This window comes from Octopus bimaculoides, chromosome 10 (assembly GCF_046866305.1).
Source record: "Octopus bimaculoides isolate indiv1 chromosome 10, ASM4686630v1, whole genome shotgun sequence".
Lineage (NCBI taxonomy): Eukaryota > Metazoa > Mollusca > Cephalopoda > Octopoda > Octopodidae > Octopus > Octopus bimaculoides.
Window position 1 is genome coordinate 93,634,029 of NC_142937.1, and position 18,910 is coordinate 93,652,938.

At 36.3% G+C, this 18,910-nt stretch overlaps 2 protein-coding genes across 2 annotated transcripts in view; one reads left to right on the forward strand and one right to left on the reverse strand.

The window, feature by feature from the left end:
- Positions 1-18,910, reverse strand: part of LOC106876282 (RAB7A-interacting MON1-CCZ1 complex subunit 1) — a 69,608-nt gene that overhangs the window by 39,639 nt on the left and 11,059 nt on the right. The window lies entirely within an intron of this gene.
- LOC106880745 (uncharacterized) overlaps positions 8,784-18,910 on the forward strand; it is a 202,756-nt gene continuing 192,629 nt past the window's right edge. Inside the window, exon 1 of the mRNA XM_089358263.1 lies at positions 8,784-10,087. Within this exon, the coding sequence (XP_089214389.1) occupies positions 9,908-10,087 (180 nt within the window). The 5' untranslated portion in view covers positions 8,784-9,907. The remainder of the gene's footprint in view (positions 10,088-18,910) is intronic.

Consider the following 18,910-nt stretch of genomic DNA (forward strand, 5'->3'; position numbering starts at 1 on the left):
CAAGGCCAACAATTTTAGGGTAAGAGGGCAGATCATTTATATTGACCCTACTACTCAGTTGATATCTACTTTATCAATCTTGAAAGGATGAAAGACAAGGTTGGCTTCAGTGGCATTTGAACTCAGAACATAAAGAATCCCACAAAAATGCCACTAAGCATTTTGTCCAGTGTAGTAATGACTCTGCAAGCTTGTTGCCTTATATGTTTGATAATATTGACCAAAGATTATCACCACTGGTGAATAACGATACTATGTTTGGTAATATCCAGCCAGGGATCTGTGATGTCAATTTTCGAAAGGCAGTGATAGTAAAAAAGAAAAGTTTAATTTTCATACCTAAAGGTTTTAGTGAACATTCTTGAACTTCCGGGAATTCAACTCTTTTGGATACATTTTCTTGTTGCGTCTGGAGACCATGTGTCTTTCAACACAAGTTGAATATATTTTTCATCCCTAAACCTTCTCTCAAAGATATTATTTCTGTTGTAACTGTCAATTATGTTCTAATTTATAAGAAAAGTTTCACTCTTGTCCTTTGATAATTGATTATTTTTTTACTCATATGCATAACATGCATTTAACAAATTGTACATTATATATATTTAAAATGTCTAGCATTATAAATAAACCTTACTGAAGATAAAATAATTCTTTCTTTAAGTAATATTTCAACATGTCAACATAACACAACCTACAGATCTAACTGTATGCATCATGTTTTAGTGTACATCGTACACTTCCATTTATTTTGGACAGTCTGTCGCTTTGGTTGAAAATGCAAAGTAAATGGAAAGACAAATTGAAAGTAAATCACTTTTGTCACTTTTGTCTGCAAAAGTTTGTTCTCCTCAACCTGCTCCGAATCAAGCCTCTGGCAAAGATGCTGCAATCTTTTTCACTGATACGAATGCAGCAAGTGAATTGATGTTCAGCTGCATCAACGATGTTGTTGCCAAATAAAACAAGCTGGTTGACAAAAGTATGTGGCATATGATCAAGCGACAAGCAGCTGAACTTATTAAAGGCAATCAACTGGGCAGATTGCCACAATAACCAGCAGGTTCAGTAATCCATGAAATTGTTGAAAGTCAGCTGACAAATAGTGATTTTGATCTTTAGACTGTCATTCTTGTTTTAGAGCCAAAGCACTGGCACCGTTTTTCAATGGAAAGTTGTAATATCAAGAGGAGTCTTTATCATTTTAAACTTCAGTCAGAAAAGAAGGCAGTGCTCACAGAAGACAGATGTGAGTCTACCAACATAGCATGAAACCAACTCTGTACAATAATAACAATAGTGATTCTTACCAATGTCATTTATGTGTAACTGAGAAATATTACATCACAAACCACCACACACCAACGATGGACTGAAAGTCGACAACTGCGACACAAAAGTGCGTATGGTCTGTCAGCATGTACAGTACTTTCACTAATTGGTTTAAGTGCCATTGTAGTCACATGATGACACAGACCCTTCTCAGTTCTCTCACCCTTCACCGAACATAGTATCCAGAATGTGAGAGTGGAGAGGAAAGCAAGTTGCAACTACAGGGACTGGTACATTTTAGCATCCATGAAAGGATGGAAGGCAAAGTGAAACTTGGTGGAATTTGATCAGAGCACAGGGAGCCAGAACAAAAAAATTGTAATGCATTCTCTCCAATGCTCTAAAGGCTCAACAAAACAACTGCCTTATACAGAAATACAGAGTTAATGTCAGCCTGGCAGATGGAGTACAAAATATTTATGATCCCTTTTCAAGAAAATAGAGTACTAATATCACATGTCATATCTCCATCTATTCATTTGCTTCAACAAGTACAGCAATGGTATGTATGTATGTATGTATGTATGTATGTATGTATGTATGTATGTATGTATGTATGCACATGTGTGTATGTATGTATGTGTGTGTGTGTGTGTGTGTGTGTGTGTTTGTGTGTGTGAGAGAGAGACAGACAGACATACAGACACATAGAGAACACAAAACTTTCTTTCTGTCAAAATCTCTTTCTCATATCTTGTTTGATATTTCATGAAAAACAATTTTCTAATCTTTCAGTCTTATCAACTCATCACTCATCACTCCCTCATTCAAACATCAAATTTCAGTTTTGCTTTATCTTAAAATTATAATTCTGCTTAAACTAATTCTCTCTCTCTCTCTCTCTCTCTCTCTCTCTCTCTCTCTCTCTCTCTCTCTCTCTCACTTTCTGTCCCTTTCTCTCTCTTGTCCTCTCTCTCACTCTCTCTTTCTCTCTCTTGTCCTCTCTCTCACTCTCTCACTCTCCCCTCTTATTGCATTTTTCTGCTTTACCATTCCTTAATAATCATATGCCTTATTTACACATGAATCCACTAGAAACCATTGATCACATGACTATAATACCATGCAACATACATACATATAGTTGTTTTCTCTGAATAATAATAATAATAATAATAATAATAATAATCCTTTCTACTACAGGCCCGAGACCTGAAATTTTAGGGTGTGGGGGTGCTAGTTGATTGCATTGGCCCCAGTATTCAGCTGGTACTTAATATATTGACCCCCAAATGGATGAAAGGTAAAGTTGATCTTGGCGGCATTTGCTTTCTGAACATAAAGCTGGAAGGAATGCTGCTAGGCATTTTGTCCAGCATCTTGATGATTCTGCTAGTTCACCGCGGTGGTGATGATGATAATGCTGATGCTGCTACTGATGACGATGATGATGATGATGATGATGATGATGATGATGATGATGATGATGATGATGATGATGATGATGATGATTATGATGGAAGGAGGAGGAGAAGAAGAAGAAGAAGAAGAAGAAGAAGAAGAAGAAGAAGAGGTGGTGGTGGTGGAAACATTCTATTTTTATGCTTTTCCTGACACACTGTTGTACATTATTTTTATCCACGGACTTTTATAGATTCATTTTAGTTAATGCAGATTACCTTTATCCTTCAACTAAGGATCTCCCTGTAAACTATTAGGAATAAGACAATGCTTCTTTGCAAGAATGAAAGCTTTATAACAATGAGTTTCCCTTATAATGAGGCACACATTCTTTTATTCTAGCATTCTTTTGTTCTAACATTCTTTTATGCTAATAGTCTTTTATTCTTTTACTTGTTTCAGTCATTTGACTGCAGCCATGCTGGAGCACCACCTTTAGTCAAACAAATCGACCCCAGGACTTGATTTTGGTCGGCCTGAGGCTATAGTAGAAGATACTTGCCTTATGGTGCCACACAGTGGAGCTGAACCCAGAACCATGTGGTTGGGAAGCAAGCTTCCTACCACACAGCCACTCCTGTGCCTATTCTTTGCTAACAGTCTTTGACATTGCTGATAATAATTTATTCTAATATTCTGATCGTGTCAGTATTCTCCTGAGATTCCATGTCTGTGCTTGGAACAGAGTCTTGTTTTACATACTTCCCATTTCATTTCCAGCTAAATTTACCAGACAAGAACGATATCTACAACTTGTTTGTAAAGGATTTGCTTACCAATTTTAAAACAGATTTGGTAACTCAAGCTTACAAAATTAAACACCAGAATAATTGCAAAGGAAGCTAATTCTAGGTATGGATACCAGAAATAGCAGAATGCTTAGTGGTATTTAGTTATGTTCATCTACATTCTGAGTTCAAATCCAGCTGAAGTTGGTTTTATCATTAATTTTTTTCAGCATCAATAAAATAATTATCAATCAAGTGTTGGAGATTGAGTGTTTCTTTCCTCCATATTTGTGCCAATGCACCAATGTCAGAAATGGTTGGCAGAGCAGCAAGAAAAATGCACCCTTCCTATTATGAGTTCAATTCTTGTTGTAGCTGACTTTACTGTTTCTACATTTAGAATTGATGAAATAAGTACCAGCGATATATTGATAAATGCAGTTAACATAATTGACTATATCCCTCTCACACAAATGTGTAAACTTGTACCAATGCCAAGAAACAATCATATTTGTTATATATATATAGAAAGAAGAAACACAATATACTTCAAGCTAGACTTAATGAATTCCCCTTGAAGTGATTCTGAGAGCAACAGTTATGTACTTCACCATTGTTGCAGCTTCTCAGTGTCACATACTTATGATGCAAAAGCACTACATAAGCAAAATAAATTTGACTTATGCACTGAAGCCTAGCTATGAAGTGTATTTCTTTTTCAAAACACAATATGTCTATAGAGGGTTTTTTCCAGAAAGAAAATTGCAGCTTGTGGTGTTTCGATTACACACATATATTAGATATGATATATCTAAATGGTTTTTACTACAGAGCTGTTTTCATTGCATAATTCATATTTTATTTTGCTTATGCAGTGCCTTTTCATATCAGTGTATAGTTTATATACTTTTCCTAAATACTTCAGACTTTCTAATTCAGTTTCATTTCAGAAGTGATGCAAGTACATAAGAAGCCACAATAATGGTGAAATAAGTATTTGTTGCTTTCACAATCATTTCTGGAGCAATTTCGTTTTGCTTAGCTTTGAAATATATTGTGCGTCTTTAGCAAAATACATTTGTAAAGAAATGTTTCCCGGATAAAAATGGAAGCTTCAAGGATTTCGATTATGCTCATACATTATGTTATATTGATAGAGTTTTCACTATATAGCTGCTTCCATTGCATTTGTAGGGATTCAAACCCCAAAGATATTCGGTTAGGAATCATGAGTAAAAGCCATCACAGTTTCATGTGATTGATCTATAAATCAACCAATCAGTGGATGATCTAAAATTTGTCCCCTTTTCGCCCTGTAAAAACCATTCAGTGCCTAGTTCAACCAGACAGTCTCAACAGACCTCTAAGACCAAATGACCTTGGGCATTCGGTTGGACGACCTCGGATATTCATGTAAATCACCTTGGGCATTCACAAGGCAAACTGCTAAAACCAGACCATCTCGGGCTTTTGAATAGATCACCTCAAGCAAGAAATGATTTTGGACACACACACAAAAAGTACCAGCAAGTTTTCTACAGACACAGCATGGTCCTTCACCTCCCAGTGGGCAGTGATAGTAACGGCAGCTTTCGTTTGTAAACAGTCAACGTAGTAAACCAGGTCCAACAATAAATATGTTAGAAGTTAAGAGTTTGTGAGTTTGAACCATTTATTATACATGAAACCAGCCAGACCACAAGACAACGGTCTTTAGCAACACCATCCACATCCAACATTGCAACCCCACAACAATGGTGACCAAGCATCTTCACAACACATATAATTCAACTATATACACACATACATACATACATACATATATATATATATATATATATATATATATATATATGTATGTATATGTATATGTGTGTGAGTGTGTGTGTGTGTGTGTGTGTGTGTATATATATATATATATATATATATATATATAAGAGAAATGGAAAATGGAAATAAAAGCACAAGATGTTGTTTATATAAATGATTTAAATAACTCCATGTGTGTTTGTCTCCATTTTCCAGTTCTCTTATAGTCTCCAAAACACGTCTCAATTCTCCTTGGAATTATTACCCATGTATGTGTGGTTAATAATATCTTAAAATGCTTATGTGATATTTGGCTACCCTGGTAACATTTCTCCAGACTTCTCTTGAAAATCAAACATATATACCAACATGTACATATATGTGTAATTGATCAGCAGTTTATAAGTCTGAAAAAGTACACTATAAAAAATATTTTGATGAATAGTAATATTTTATGCGGTCATTGGCAATGATCAGTCAGAAAGTTACTATTGGCTTCACATCCTGTTATTGGTGACTCATCAAACCTGCAGGTAGGAGATACATAACCTCATACAGAGGTGTCTGTCTCCCATTTGTTTGTGCATTTATTGTATTTGTTTTTTTTTTAACTTATTCTCTTTTTTTTAACGCATTCTCTTCTTTTGTTTACAGTATATATATATATATAAATTTATATATCTATATATGTAAAATATATTTAACATTACATATATATATATATATATATATATATATATATATATATATATATATATATATATAATATATATATATATATATATATATATATATGTAATGTTAAATATATTTTACATATATAGATATATAAATTTATATATCTATATATGTAAAATATATTTAACATTACATATATATATATTATATATATATATATATATATATATATATATATATATATATATATATATATATATATATATATATATATATATATATATATATATATATATATATATATAATATGATTATATAAATATATAATCCCTGTCTATTGCCTTCAATTATGCTCTAATTTTGATAAAAGCGAATATTTTAACCGTTGGACACTAGGGACAATCTAGCTTTTGGAAATCAATGACGTAGGAAAAGAAACCATTTATAGAAGAAGGTAAATGTATAAAATGGTAAAACTACTAGAATATCTTTGTGAAGAGACTTCAAAGAGGAAGCAATCGATAAATAACTGGAAATAGCGGAGCAAAAGTGACTTGTTTATGGTTTCTCTAATAAATGACTCTTGAAATAGGACACAGAAGGAATGGGGAAGGAGTTTTCCAGGAGATTTGCAGTCTTACAATGTAACATTTTTAGAGATTACCAAAACCACCACCACCACCACCTCCACTGCCAGCATTATTATCGTTGTTGTTGTGGTTTGTTTTTTGTTTTTTACTGATGGTGGATTTACTGCAGAAAGACATCTTAAAACAAATCTTGTTTGAATTGTTATTTACATATTGGCTTTTCTATAAAGTAATTTAAAAATGATTTGCGTGAAAGCTAGCCTAGCTAGAATTAAATTAACATACACACTAGAAGCAGTCTTAGATGAAAAAAAACCCAAAAAAAATGCCAGTGTACATAACATTTGTAGTGTGTATACAAATATGGAAAGATACTAAGCTGTAATATCTTGTCTCAGAGAAAACTCTCAAAGAGATTTATATTTTTAAAAGTCTGGGCTTCGCTCAGGGAGCTGGTGGATTGCCAGACATGTGTTCTGACCTGATTTGTCTTCTCTCTGATGAATGTTCTGAGCTAAACTGTAGACACACTGCCAGATCAGACTGGAGCCTGGTGCAGCCTCCTGGCTTCCCAGACCCCAGTCAAGCCGTCCAACCCATGCCAGCATGGAAAACGGACGTTAAACGATGATGATGATGATGATGATCCCTTGATCAGAGATGGTGTGAGAATATTGTGGAAAAGGAGGAGATAGGGAATAAAGAGGGAAATAAGAGAATGAAAGTAGAAATAAGATATGTAAAGAGATTTGTAGTTGCAGTTCCATTATTTGAGGAAAATGGTGTATAGAAGTAATGAAAAAGTTTCCTGTAAATAGTGTGTAAGTTCCAGTAGCAGCTTAGGTTTAGTCATTTCAAAGAATGGAGCCATGGAATCAGTGTTGCTCGTTCGAAGGGATATCCATAATATCCCAGAAACAGCTGTAAGACTATTTCATTATGAATGTCCTGAAAACTCCTCACAGCCTTGGATTTGTTATCTCCTTCTGTCTAATATATATATGCATGCTAATAACAAGACCCACATTAGACTCTTCACTCGTATCATTATCAAACCAAAAGTTTAACCATGGTCTATCCATAACACTTATTTAGCGTTACCTGACACTCTTTGGGTCTTCTAGATACCAATACCTCTCATATATATATATATATATATATATATATATATATATATATATATACACATATGTATAAGAAAGAGAGATGACAAAGGAATAAGTGATTATCTTATTTATCATCATTTAATGTCCACTTTTCCGTGCTTGCATAGGTCGGACAAAATTTGTTGGGACAAATTTTATGGCTGGATGCCTTTCCTGTCACCAACCCACACCTGTCTCCAACCCTCCCTCACCACTTTGTAAGCAAGGCAATATTTTCCATGGCCAGGTATGTTTCCCACAAAAGACTGCAAATGAATATCATTGCTTCTATCATGGGGACGCTCGTTTACAATCACCATTATAATATCAAGACAAGGGTGCACTCAAAAACATACCAAATCCATTCACAAGGCCTTGGTTGGCTTGAGACTATAGAAAAAATACTTGCCCAAGGTGGTAGACAGTGAGACTGAACCTAAGACACCATAGGTTGGGAAGCAAGCGTTTTAACCACACAGCCATGCCTGTGCATTATACATATGTGTGTATTGTGTATGTATAAGCTGTATATGTTTATATGTAAAAATATGTGTGTGTGTATACACATACATCATCATCATCATCATCATCGTTTAACGTCCGCTTTCCATGCTAGCATGGGTTGGACGATTTGACTGAGGACTATATATATATATGTATGTATGTATAAAAATATATATATCCACATGCATATAAACATATAACTAACATGTGTGTGTTTATTCCTATATGAATACTTATTTACATAGATGTATACATACATACACCCTCCCTCTCTCCCTCTCTGTCTCTGTCTCCACACACACACACACACACACACACACACATGCGCGGTAAGAGGCGTGGTGTTTTCAGACGCTTGATACTCTTATCGGCAGAAACACCCAGTTTAAAGCAATTTTAATTCCACCCTAAACTTGAAGGAAATATTCATAACAGGGTAGGAAAAGATGAAAAGCCACAATTAAATATTTTTACAGATCTCTCCATATTTTAAATGTCTGCAGACAAATCAGCTGATACTTCTCGTTCCACAAATATATAGTTTCCTTCAACAAATCCCCAACATATTCCTGCCTTTTTCTCCCTTTTTTGTCAACATTATCACCACCTCCATCATTATTTTCATCATCCTCTCATTTCTATCTGCAAAGACATACACACCCTCATATTAATATACATACACATGCATATATATATACATGTACCAAGACACAGTACACACAGATATTCATGCACATACATACATGCATGCATACATACACACATAGTCATACATATGCATATACATAAACATACATAAATACACACATACATAGCTACATATACACAAACATACATATACACATATGCACACAGACATACATACACACATTCATTCATGCACACATACATATACACACAGGAAGCAACTGTTTTTTTTTTTTCTTTTTGCCATTCACACACTTTCTCGCCCCTTCTTTTTCTCTCTCTTCCCGCTACTCACCCTCTATCTCTTCCCCTCTCCCACTTTATCTCTTCTCTTCACTCACCCGAACTCACTTCTCCTCTCTCTCTCTCTCTCTCTCACTTCTCTCTAACATTGGTTAATATACACTTGGAAGCGACTTAAGTGAATACCCATGGAATTATGGAACCGTGCTGGCTAAATATGTTACATACATATGTTTTTATACGTATACAAAAAATATAATGTAAACATAACAGCATATTAGCATCTTTCCCTTTCTGCTTGCCTGTCTGTCTGTCTCTCCTTGACCCCCCCTCTCCCTATATACATCTGTATATATATATATATATATACATATACACACACATACATACACACATATACTCACATACACACACACGTGCACACAAATACACACATGTATGTTCTACTATCTTATTATTCAGAAGTTTGGTTAGCATAACAACAATAATAACTATAATAATGCCTTCTAATAACATGGGGCCATCTGTCAGGATAATGTCAGCAATAAACTCAGGTTGTCTAAGTAGCAGACACCTGTCTCACTGCCAAAAATAACACCTCTGGTTCCTTACATTAACTCCCACCCCCACCTACTTTACCCTCTCTCTCTCTCACCCTCTCTTTTTTCTCTGTTGCATCTCCCACATTAACCCTTCCTTCCTTCCCTCCTTGCATTCCTTCCATTCAAATAACGGTGACCAGCGACACATCTTTTTTTTTTCTTTCTTTTTCGCTTTTCAAATTCTAAAGATGTCGCTGAAGTTAAAGATGTATTCGTTTGACACAAATGATAAGTCTAACATGGGGTCAGCTCCTTCAGTTACGAGAGCAACAAGAACTTTGGGCCCCATGAATGTAGCTGATGACGACAGTTTGCACTGGCAGCAACCACAGGAATTAAAATTTACCACTTTCAAGTATCCTCCAATGGTAAGTAGATCTTTTTTATTTAATTAGTATACATACATGCATATACATACGTGTGTATATATATATATATATATATATATATATATATATATATATATATATATATAGAAAGAGAGACAGACAGAGATATACATACATACATGTATTTTATATCTATGTGTGTGTGTATGTGTATGTGTGTGTATAGTGTAGTGTATGTGTGTGTATATGCATGTCTATACATATGTGTGTGTATATTTTGTTATCTGTTATAGATTTTAGTTATTGGCTTTGGCACAACATTCAAGATGTTCCATTGGTCATTTTGACCACAACACTTATTTCACTTTGAAACTTATTTTTCCCCACTCCACCCCACCCCACTCTCGCTTTTATTGCACTGTTAGTTATCATGTTGACATAAAGAGATACAGCTGAATACCAGTTTATACACAGGTACACAAACACAGACACATTTATATTCTTTTCTGCTCTAGGTACAAGGCCCGAAATTTTGGGGGAGGGGCCCAGTTGATTAGATCGACCCCAGTATGCAACTGGTACTTAATTTATTGACCCTGAAAGGATGAATGGCAAAGTCGATCTTGGCGGAATTTGAACTCAGAATGTAAAGACAGACAAAATACCGCTAAGCATTTCGCCCAGCGTGCTAACGTCTCTGCCAGCTCACCACCTTATATCAGCTCACCACCTATATTGTTGTTGACAATGGTACAGCTATTGATGCAGTTGTTGTTTAGCTCCAAGTAGATCCTGGTTAACCAAACCCCATGTTCAAAGACATTCCTGACATGCCCACCCTGTTGTGGTCAACCCATGTTCATGAAGTTATGACACAGAATTACATAATGCAATATGTCCTTCCCTTGTTTAAAACAATGTCATTTGAGAGAGATTTAACTGCTATTTCTAGAAAGTCTACATATACCCATGGTGATGGCAGCGGTGGTATTTGTGATGGGTGGTATTGTTGTTGGGGTGATGATGATGATGATGATGATGGTGGTGGTGGTGGTGGTGGTGGTGGTGGTGGTGGTGGTGGTGGTGGTGCTGGTATCGGTGGTCGCATAGTTGTTAATGCAAGTGATGAAATAGTGAAGCGTGGCAGTCTGGTGTTGAGTGATGGCAGGATTGTGTTCTGTTCTTTGGAGTAACGTTGTCAAGTGTTGTGTTGTATGAAATAGTGTTGTGTAGCATTGTATAGGATAGCAGTGTTATATAGAAAAAGTATTATCTTGGCATGGACAACATGTAGTACTAGAGCCACATGTGGTGCTTTACAATCTTTTGAGTGACACGTGTAATGGCATTGAAATTGTGACAATCTTGAGATGTGACTTTAATATATTTCAAGAATTTACTTAGATGGTCACCGTACTAAATAAAGTGTTTGGTAAATTTTTGTTTTAACGGTGTTGCATGATTCAGGATGAGTAATATATGATGAGGACTGACACGAGAGAAAAGTTGCCCATGCTTGTTTGAATCATCATCATCGTCATCATCGTCATTGTCTTTCAATGTCTGTATTCCATTCTGGCATGGGTTGGATGGTTTGACAGAAGCTGATAAGGCCAGGAACCACACCAGGCTTCATTGTCTGTCCTAGTATGGTTTCTATGGCTGGATGCTCTTCCTGTCACCAACCACTCCACAGAGTGTACTGGGTGCTTTTTATATGGCACCAGCATGAATGCTTTTCAAATGGAACCAACACCGGCACTGATTTTTCTGTGGTGGACGGGTCTTCTTGAGTACAGCAAGGCACCAAGTATCTCAGTCCTCAGTCATCTCCTTCATAAGGCTCAGTGTCCAGAGATCGTCCTTCAATACTTTGTCCCCTGTCTTCCTGGGACTCCCTCCTTCCACAAGTTCCATCCATTTTAAGTGATCATCACTTCTGTATGCAACCATCAACATCCATCCGCATCACATGACCAAACCAACACAGTCTTCTCTCTTGCACACTGCAGCTAATTCCTTTTGTGCCCAACTTTTCCCTCAATACACTGGCACTCTGTCACACACATGTACACTCACATGGCACATCCAGTGCCACATACTAGCTTCATTCCTCTCTTGGTTTTGCCTTTATCCCAACTAAGTATAGATGCAGATGTGTTACCTAAGATTAATTTTGAGGATCTGATCAAAGACTTTGCAATTCTAAAAAGTAGGAAGAAACTTTTCAAATATAAATAAAGTGGAAGTATAAAAAAAATGAACATTATTTTCCCTCTTATTGTTTTGTTTCATTTTGAAAAATAAAAAATTATTTTATGGTTTGTTATTGTTAATCTTTTATGGGGGCACCAAAATGTTTTAAGTGCTTAGGGCCTCGATGGGTCTTAAGCCAGCCCTGGTTGATGTAATCAACTTCCCCCATCTCCTCAAAAAGTGTTGGCCCTCAGTAAGTGACACAGGTTGTTGAAACTGCACATGTCCGTAGAGTAAATCCTTGTTTATGGTAACCATGTTTTACTGTTCTTCATCATTGCAGACAAATAATGGATTCCAAACAGGAGCAACCTGCCATCATTGTTATGATTATTGTGGTTATTATTGTTATGGTTGCTGTCATTGTTACTGTACTGCTTACTACTACTACTACTACTACCACTAGTACTACTACTACTACTACTACTGATGTGCACAAACATCTTGGCTGCCTCTGCAGGGACAGTTGGGAGACAAACTGCAAATTGTGTTGTATATGTCGATCCCTGAAGACAAGTCAACATAAACCATCACCACCTTCACTTCTGCCTCCACCACAACCACCACATCACCACCACTACCAAAACCACCACTACAAAATCTACCCTCACCATCCACCACCACCACCACCACCACCACCACTGTCACCACAGCCATCCCAACTATTGGTTGAGCTGTGATTATTTGGTGTGACTGTCTGCTGCTCCCAAATAAACCAGTCACAATATTTAGATTTTATAAACATGTTTGTTTACAGATTGATGCTACACTTGTTCCTTAACATGAAGCTGTTACGTTGTATTCCAATAGTTACTGTGTAAGAATGCATGCTTGCTTAGAGGACATCTTTTTACACGAGGTTGAAGCAACATGGCTGCCAGCCAACCAAGAGAACCTCTCGGAGTCCTCTTGCTCCTCTGGTTACTTCTGCCTTGTATTTCCTGTGCAACTCAATTTATAACCATCATTTGGTATGAAATTATGCGGAATTGTCCATTAATTTTGCCACCATACAAGTATGTGCCAGAACAATGATTCGCTGAAATATGGTCTCAGATCATCTGATAAGGACTGCCACTGCTGAATATGCAAACTTGATATGCTGTGGCCTTTCTCATCACTGAACTGACAGGGTTTGAATATTGAGTACTACAACCACTACTGTCACTACTCCCTCACCACCACTACTACTGCCAAAACCACCATTATTAACATTACAGTCATGCTCACTACCATCACAACATCACCACACTAACATTACAACCACAACCACCACTATCAGTACCATATTACTGCCACAACTACAGGAGTGGCTGTGTGGTAAGTAACTTGCTTACCAGCCACATACATGGTCCTGGATTCAGTCCCACTTCATGGCACCTTGGGCAAGTGTCTTCTACTATAGCCTTGGGCTGATCAAAGCCTTGGGCTGATCAAAGCCTTGTGAGTGGATTTGGTAGATGGAAACTGAAAGAAGCTTGTCATATATATATATATATATATTTATATGTATATATATATATATATATATATATATATATATATATATATATATATATATATATATATATATATATATATATATATATATATATATATATATATATATATATATATATATATATATATATATATGTATGTATGTATGTATGTATATATATGTGTGTGTGTGTGTGTGTGTGTATATGCTTGTGTGCCTGTGTTTGTCCCCCCACCATCCTTTGACAACTGATGCTGGTGTGTTTACATCCCCATCACTTAGCGGTTTGGCAAAAGAGACCGATAGAGTAGGTACTAGGCTTACAAAGAATAAGCTCTGAGGTGAATTTGCTCGACTAAAGGTGGTGCTCCGGCATGGCCGCAGTCAAATGACTGAAACAAATTTTAAAAATGTATATATATATTCACACACACACGCTCACACATATATAACCACATTATATATGCATGTGTGTTTATATAAGCATATATGTATGTATGTATATATGTACGTTCATGTATATGTGTGTGTATATACATGCATGTGTGTGTGTATATATATATATAAATTCAGAAGAGTGGTACAACAACGCACTGATATTCACTGGAAATTAATACATTTGTATTGAAATATTTTTCATTGATATATATATATATATATATATATATATATACATGCATATGTGTGTGTGTCTTCTGTCTTCATCAGTTTCTTATTTTAAAACCCATCTTTCTCTGAGAAGAAATTATTATCCTGCATGTACATTTGACCAATTACTCCACTGTCCACTCTGTTATCTTAGAAGTTATTGAAGTTGGTCAATCAAATACATTTGTCCAGTGTGATTACTTGGTCAATTACTTCAGTATCCACTCTGTTATCTCGTAGACTATTGAGGCTGGACAGTCAAGTATATATTTGTTCAGTGTATTTGATCAATTATTTCAGTGTCCACTCTTTTATCTTAGAAACTGCTGAGATTCATTCAGAAATCAAATAATTCTCTTTTTTTTTTTTTTTGCAATTGTTGTGGAGTAAAATATACATGTTTTTGCTTTATTTTTTCATGCTGTTCTTCAACATTCTACTCTTTCCCTGACTAAATCACCTCCATGTTTACTACATGTTCCAGTCTTATTTATTTAACAGGTCACATGCCAAGGTAAATTATTGCTTATACAATAAACAAAATATAAAAATATATTCATACACGCGAAAGCATTTTATTCAGATATTGTTGGTTAGCATTGGTTGTAGCTGTAAGCAATGACAGCTATAATGGTTAGTATCATTGGCTATAATAATTCATATTAATGGCTATGATAGTGTTGTTAGCGACCACAAATTGTATTAAGTAGAGGGGTGGGTTATAATAGTATTGGTTGCTATAACAATTATTAATGGTTATATTATTTAGTGATAGTAGGTTAACTGACAATCTTCCTCAAAAAATTCTTTCCCAGGTCTGCATATACATATATGTGTAGAAGCATTGACTACTTTGACCAATGGAGACACTCATGTATGCGCATATGTAATCATGTATGTAATCATGTATGTATCTATGTATGCATGTATGTATGTGTGTGTGTGTGTGTGTGTGTGTGTGTGTTTGGGTGTTTTCCCTTAGGTTTATTTAAGTTCTCCTTTCGTGGATTTCAAATCAGTCACTAACAAATTGACAAAACCCTTTTTTTGGTTAAGGCACTTGAATTAGTATGTGTATATATGTGGGTATATGCACCTGTACTTATGTTCTGTACAAACGTCTCTTTTGTAATTATGCATGTGTGTGTGTGTGTGTGCGTGTGCGCGTGTGTGTGTGTGTGTGCGTGTGTGTACATCATTATTCTTTTTACATATTTCTTACAAAAGCACCATCCGATCGTGGTCGATGCCAGCTCCTCTGGGCCCTGTGCTGGTGGCACGTAAAAAGCACCCACTACACCCTTGGAGTGGTTAGCGTTAAGAAGGGCATCCAACTGTAGAAACACTGCCAGATCAGATTGGGACCTGGTGCAGCCTCCTGGTTTCCCAGACCCCAGTCGAACTGTCCAACCCATGCTAGCATGGAAAACGATGATGATGTTGTTGCACAAGACTGTTAATAAGTATAATGCCAAAAAGCTAGGGTTTTCAAACAAACACTCTGACCAGCTAACTAGCACTTTGCAAATACAATCTGCCAGCGAAATGGTAAAAATTTCTTAATTTCAAAATGTAAATCTTCAGTATTGTTCTTCTAAGAATTTAAGTAACAGAGTTTTGTTTCAAAGTAAGAAACAACATCATGCTGCATTGGAGGTTAGAACCTTACTGACACTGTTTGGCACCTGCTGATCACAAGTAATATCTTACACAGGAATGTGACATAATGTGAAATTCTTGGCCACAACATCTGGGACATTGAATGACTTCAATGTCTTGCTTTTTTTTTTTTTGTTGATATAAGGAAGACATGATGATGATGATGATGATGATGATGATGAATTGCGCAAATCAAAGGAACATATTAAAGGTCTTTACATGGAGGGACCTTAAGGTTAAAAGAGTGGAGGAGGAAGAGGGGGAAGGTGAGAGAGAGAGAGAGAGAGAAGTAAAAGGTTTATAGAAGATAAAAATAATAAATGAGATCAGAACAGTTGTGTGAGAGAGGAGAAATGTTACAATAACAGAAGAGTAATGTGTGTGTGTGTGTGTGTGTGTGTGTGTGTTGATAAATAGAGGTAGATATAGACAGACAGACAGACAGATGATGGATGGATATACAGTGAAAGAGTGAGAGAAAATCAGAGGGAGAGAGAGGGAAAGAGAGAGACATGGGCAGACAGAGAAGGGGTGAAGTAAAGAGGCAGATAAGAGAAGCAGAAGATGAGGGAGAGATAGACAGTGAAAAATGTCAGAGAAACAGACAGAGGCAAAAACACAAGCGGAGAGGTGAAAAAGAATGAGAAAGAGAGAAGAAAATGGTGAGAATGCATGTCTGTACTTGTAAAGGAATGTGAAGAATTAGAAGAACGACTCTGGAAGTGAGAAGAATTGTCATCTTTAAACTGAAGACTTTTCTTCAATGATGGCCAAGTCTGTTAATAATGAGGTTTTGCTGGAAATGTAATGGGGCAATGTGTGTCACTAATTTGGTGCACACGAAAGCACTTTAACCTCACACGTTCACACATGCACATGTACACACACACACCTACACACACACACCTACACACACATGCGCACACTTACACACACACTCCTATACACACATCTACACACACATCTACACACACACCTACACATACACCTACACACACCTACACACACATCTACATACACACCTACACACACACATGCTCACCTACACACACAAACCTACACACACATACACACACACACACACACACAGAGATCTTGACGACCAATGTTGGTGTGTTTACGTCCATGTAACTTAGCAGTTCAGCAAAAAGAGAACAATAGTTGAAATTTACAGAAAAACAAAAAGATGAAGACGGGTGTGTAAACAACAAACATGCATTAGTTTAACGCTTGGGAAGGTGAGAAAGTGTTTTATGTTTTGAGCCTATGCTCTTCGACAGAAAGGAACACAGAAATAAACAGGGAGAGAAAATAGAAAAAGGTTTAGTGGCTAGCGATCTATCATGGCGAATATATATATGGACTTTCTTACAGTTCTTGTTTACTAAATATATGTGCATGAGTGTGTGTGTGTGTGTGTGTGAGTCTCTTTGTCTTGACATTGTGTGATAGCTGTAAATGAGTGCCACTGTCACACAGCAGTGCCCTTTGTTTCCAATCTTGCATGAAAACATGCCTAGCCATGGGGAAATATTACCATTACTTGGAAACAGGAAGGGCATCCGGCTGTAGAAATTCTGCCTCAACAAATTTCATCCAATTTATGCAAGCAGGGAAAAGTGGACGTTAAAATGCTGACAAATTGATGATGAATGCCTAAGTGTACCACGACCAAAAGGATGGTAAAGGTTGTAGTTTCATGTTTTCTCTTTGCGTTTTGTTTTTTTGTTATCACCATTCTTATCGTCAAAACAAAACAAAAAACATCAACCTTTGTAAACAGATTTATAAAAGACCATAATTCCTAGAACTGCTGAGTCATCATGGCAATCAACAATGGAATCAATGACCTGTTTCCAATAACATTCCTCCTTTTTTTTTGTCCTTTGTCAATAGTATTTTCCTGGGTAGTCCCTTATCTTAGGTTATCCACTATACAAAGGCAGTGAGGTGGCAGAACCATTAGCATTCCTGACAAAATGCTCTGCAGCATGTCTTCTGGTTTTATATTCTGAACTCAAATTCCAACAAGGTCAGTTTTGCTCTTTATCCTTTCGAGGCCAATAAAAAATAAGTGCCAGTTGAGCACTGGGAGGAATGTGATTAAGCAGTGTCTTCCTCCAAGACTTCATTCCTCATGCCTAAAGCAGAAAGAAAATATTACACACCATATTGATATAAGCTTTGGTCCAATCCATGAAAGTGGACCAACCAAAAGCAAGCATGGAAAAGTGCATGTTATAATGGTGGTGGTGGTGGTGGTGGTGGTGGGGATGATGATAATGATGATGATGTTGATGATGATGTTGAGGATGATGGTGATGATGTTGAGGATGAGGTAGGTGACACAACAGGGTTGTGTATGGAGAATGTCAGGGAAAAACATGGAGAGAAGTTAAGAAAATTATGCGATAAGAGAATAAGAAAAAAGAAATTTGTTGCTGCTTTACTCAATGAGCACCGAAAACTGTTTGAAAGATTCTCTGAAAGTGAAAAAAAATTGTTTTTATTGTAATTTGATACAATTATTGTGTAAAATATATGAAAAGGTCAACTTGAGTTTACAATAGCAGCAACTACAATAAAAGGAATGACAACAACAATAACTAGAATAATAGGAGGGACAATAATATCAAAAATAACGGCAGCCATTACAACAACAACAACAATGAAAGGAAAAAAGCAACTGCAACAGAAAGAACAACGAAAGAGAAACAATGTGGAATGACAATATGAGAAGAGAAGATTAAAGATTTGAATTGAATAAAGAGTGAATGGCGATATGGATAGGGAGACAGTGGGGAGAGAGAGAGAGTGAA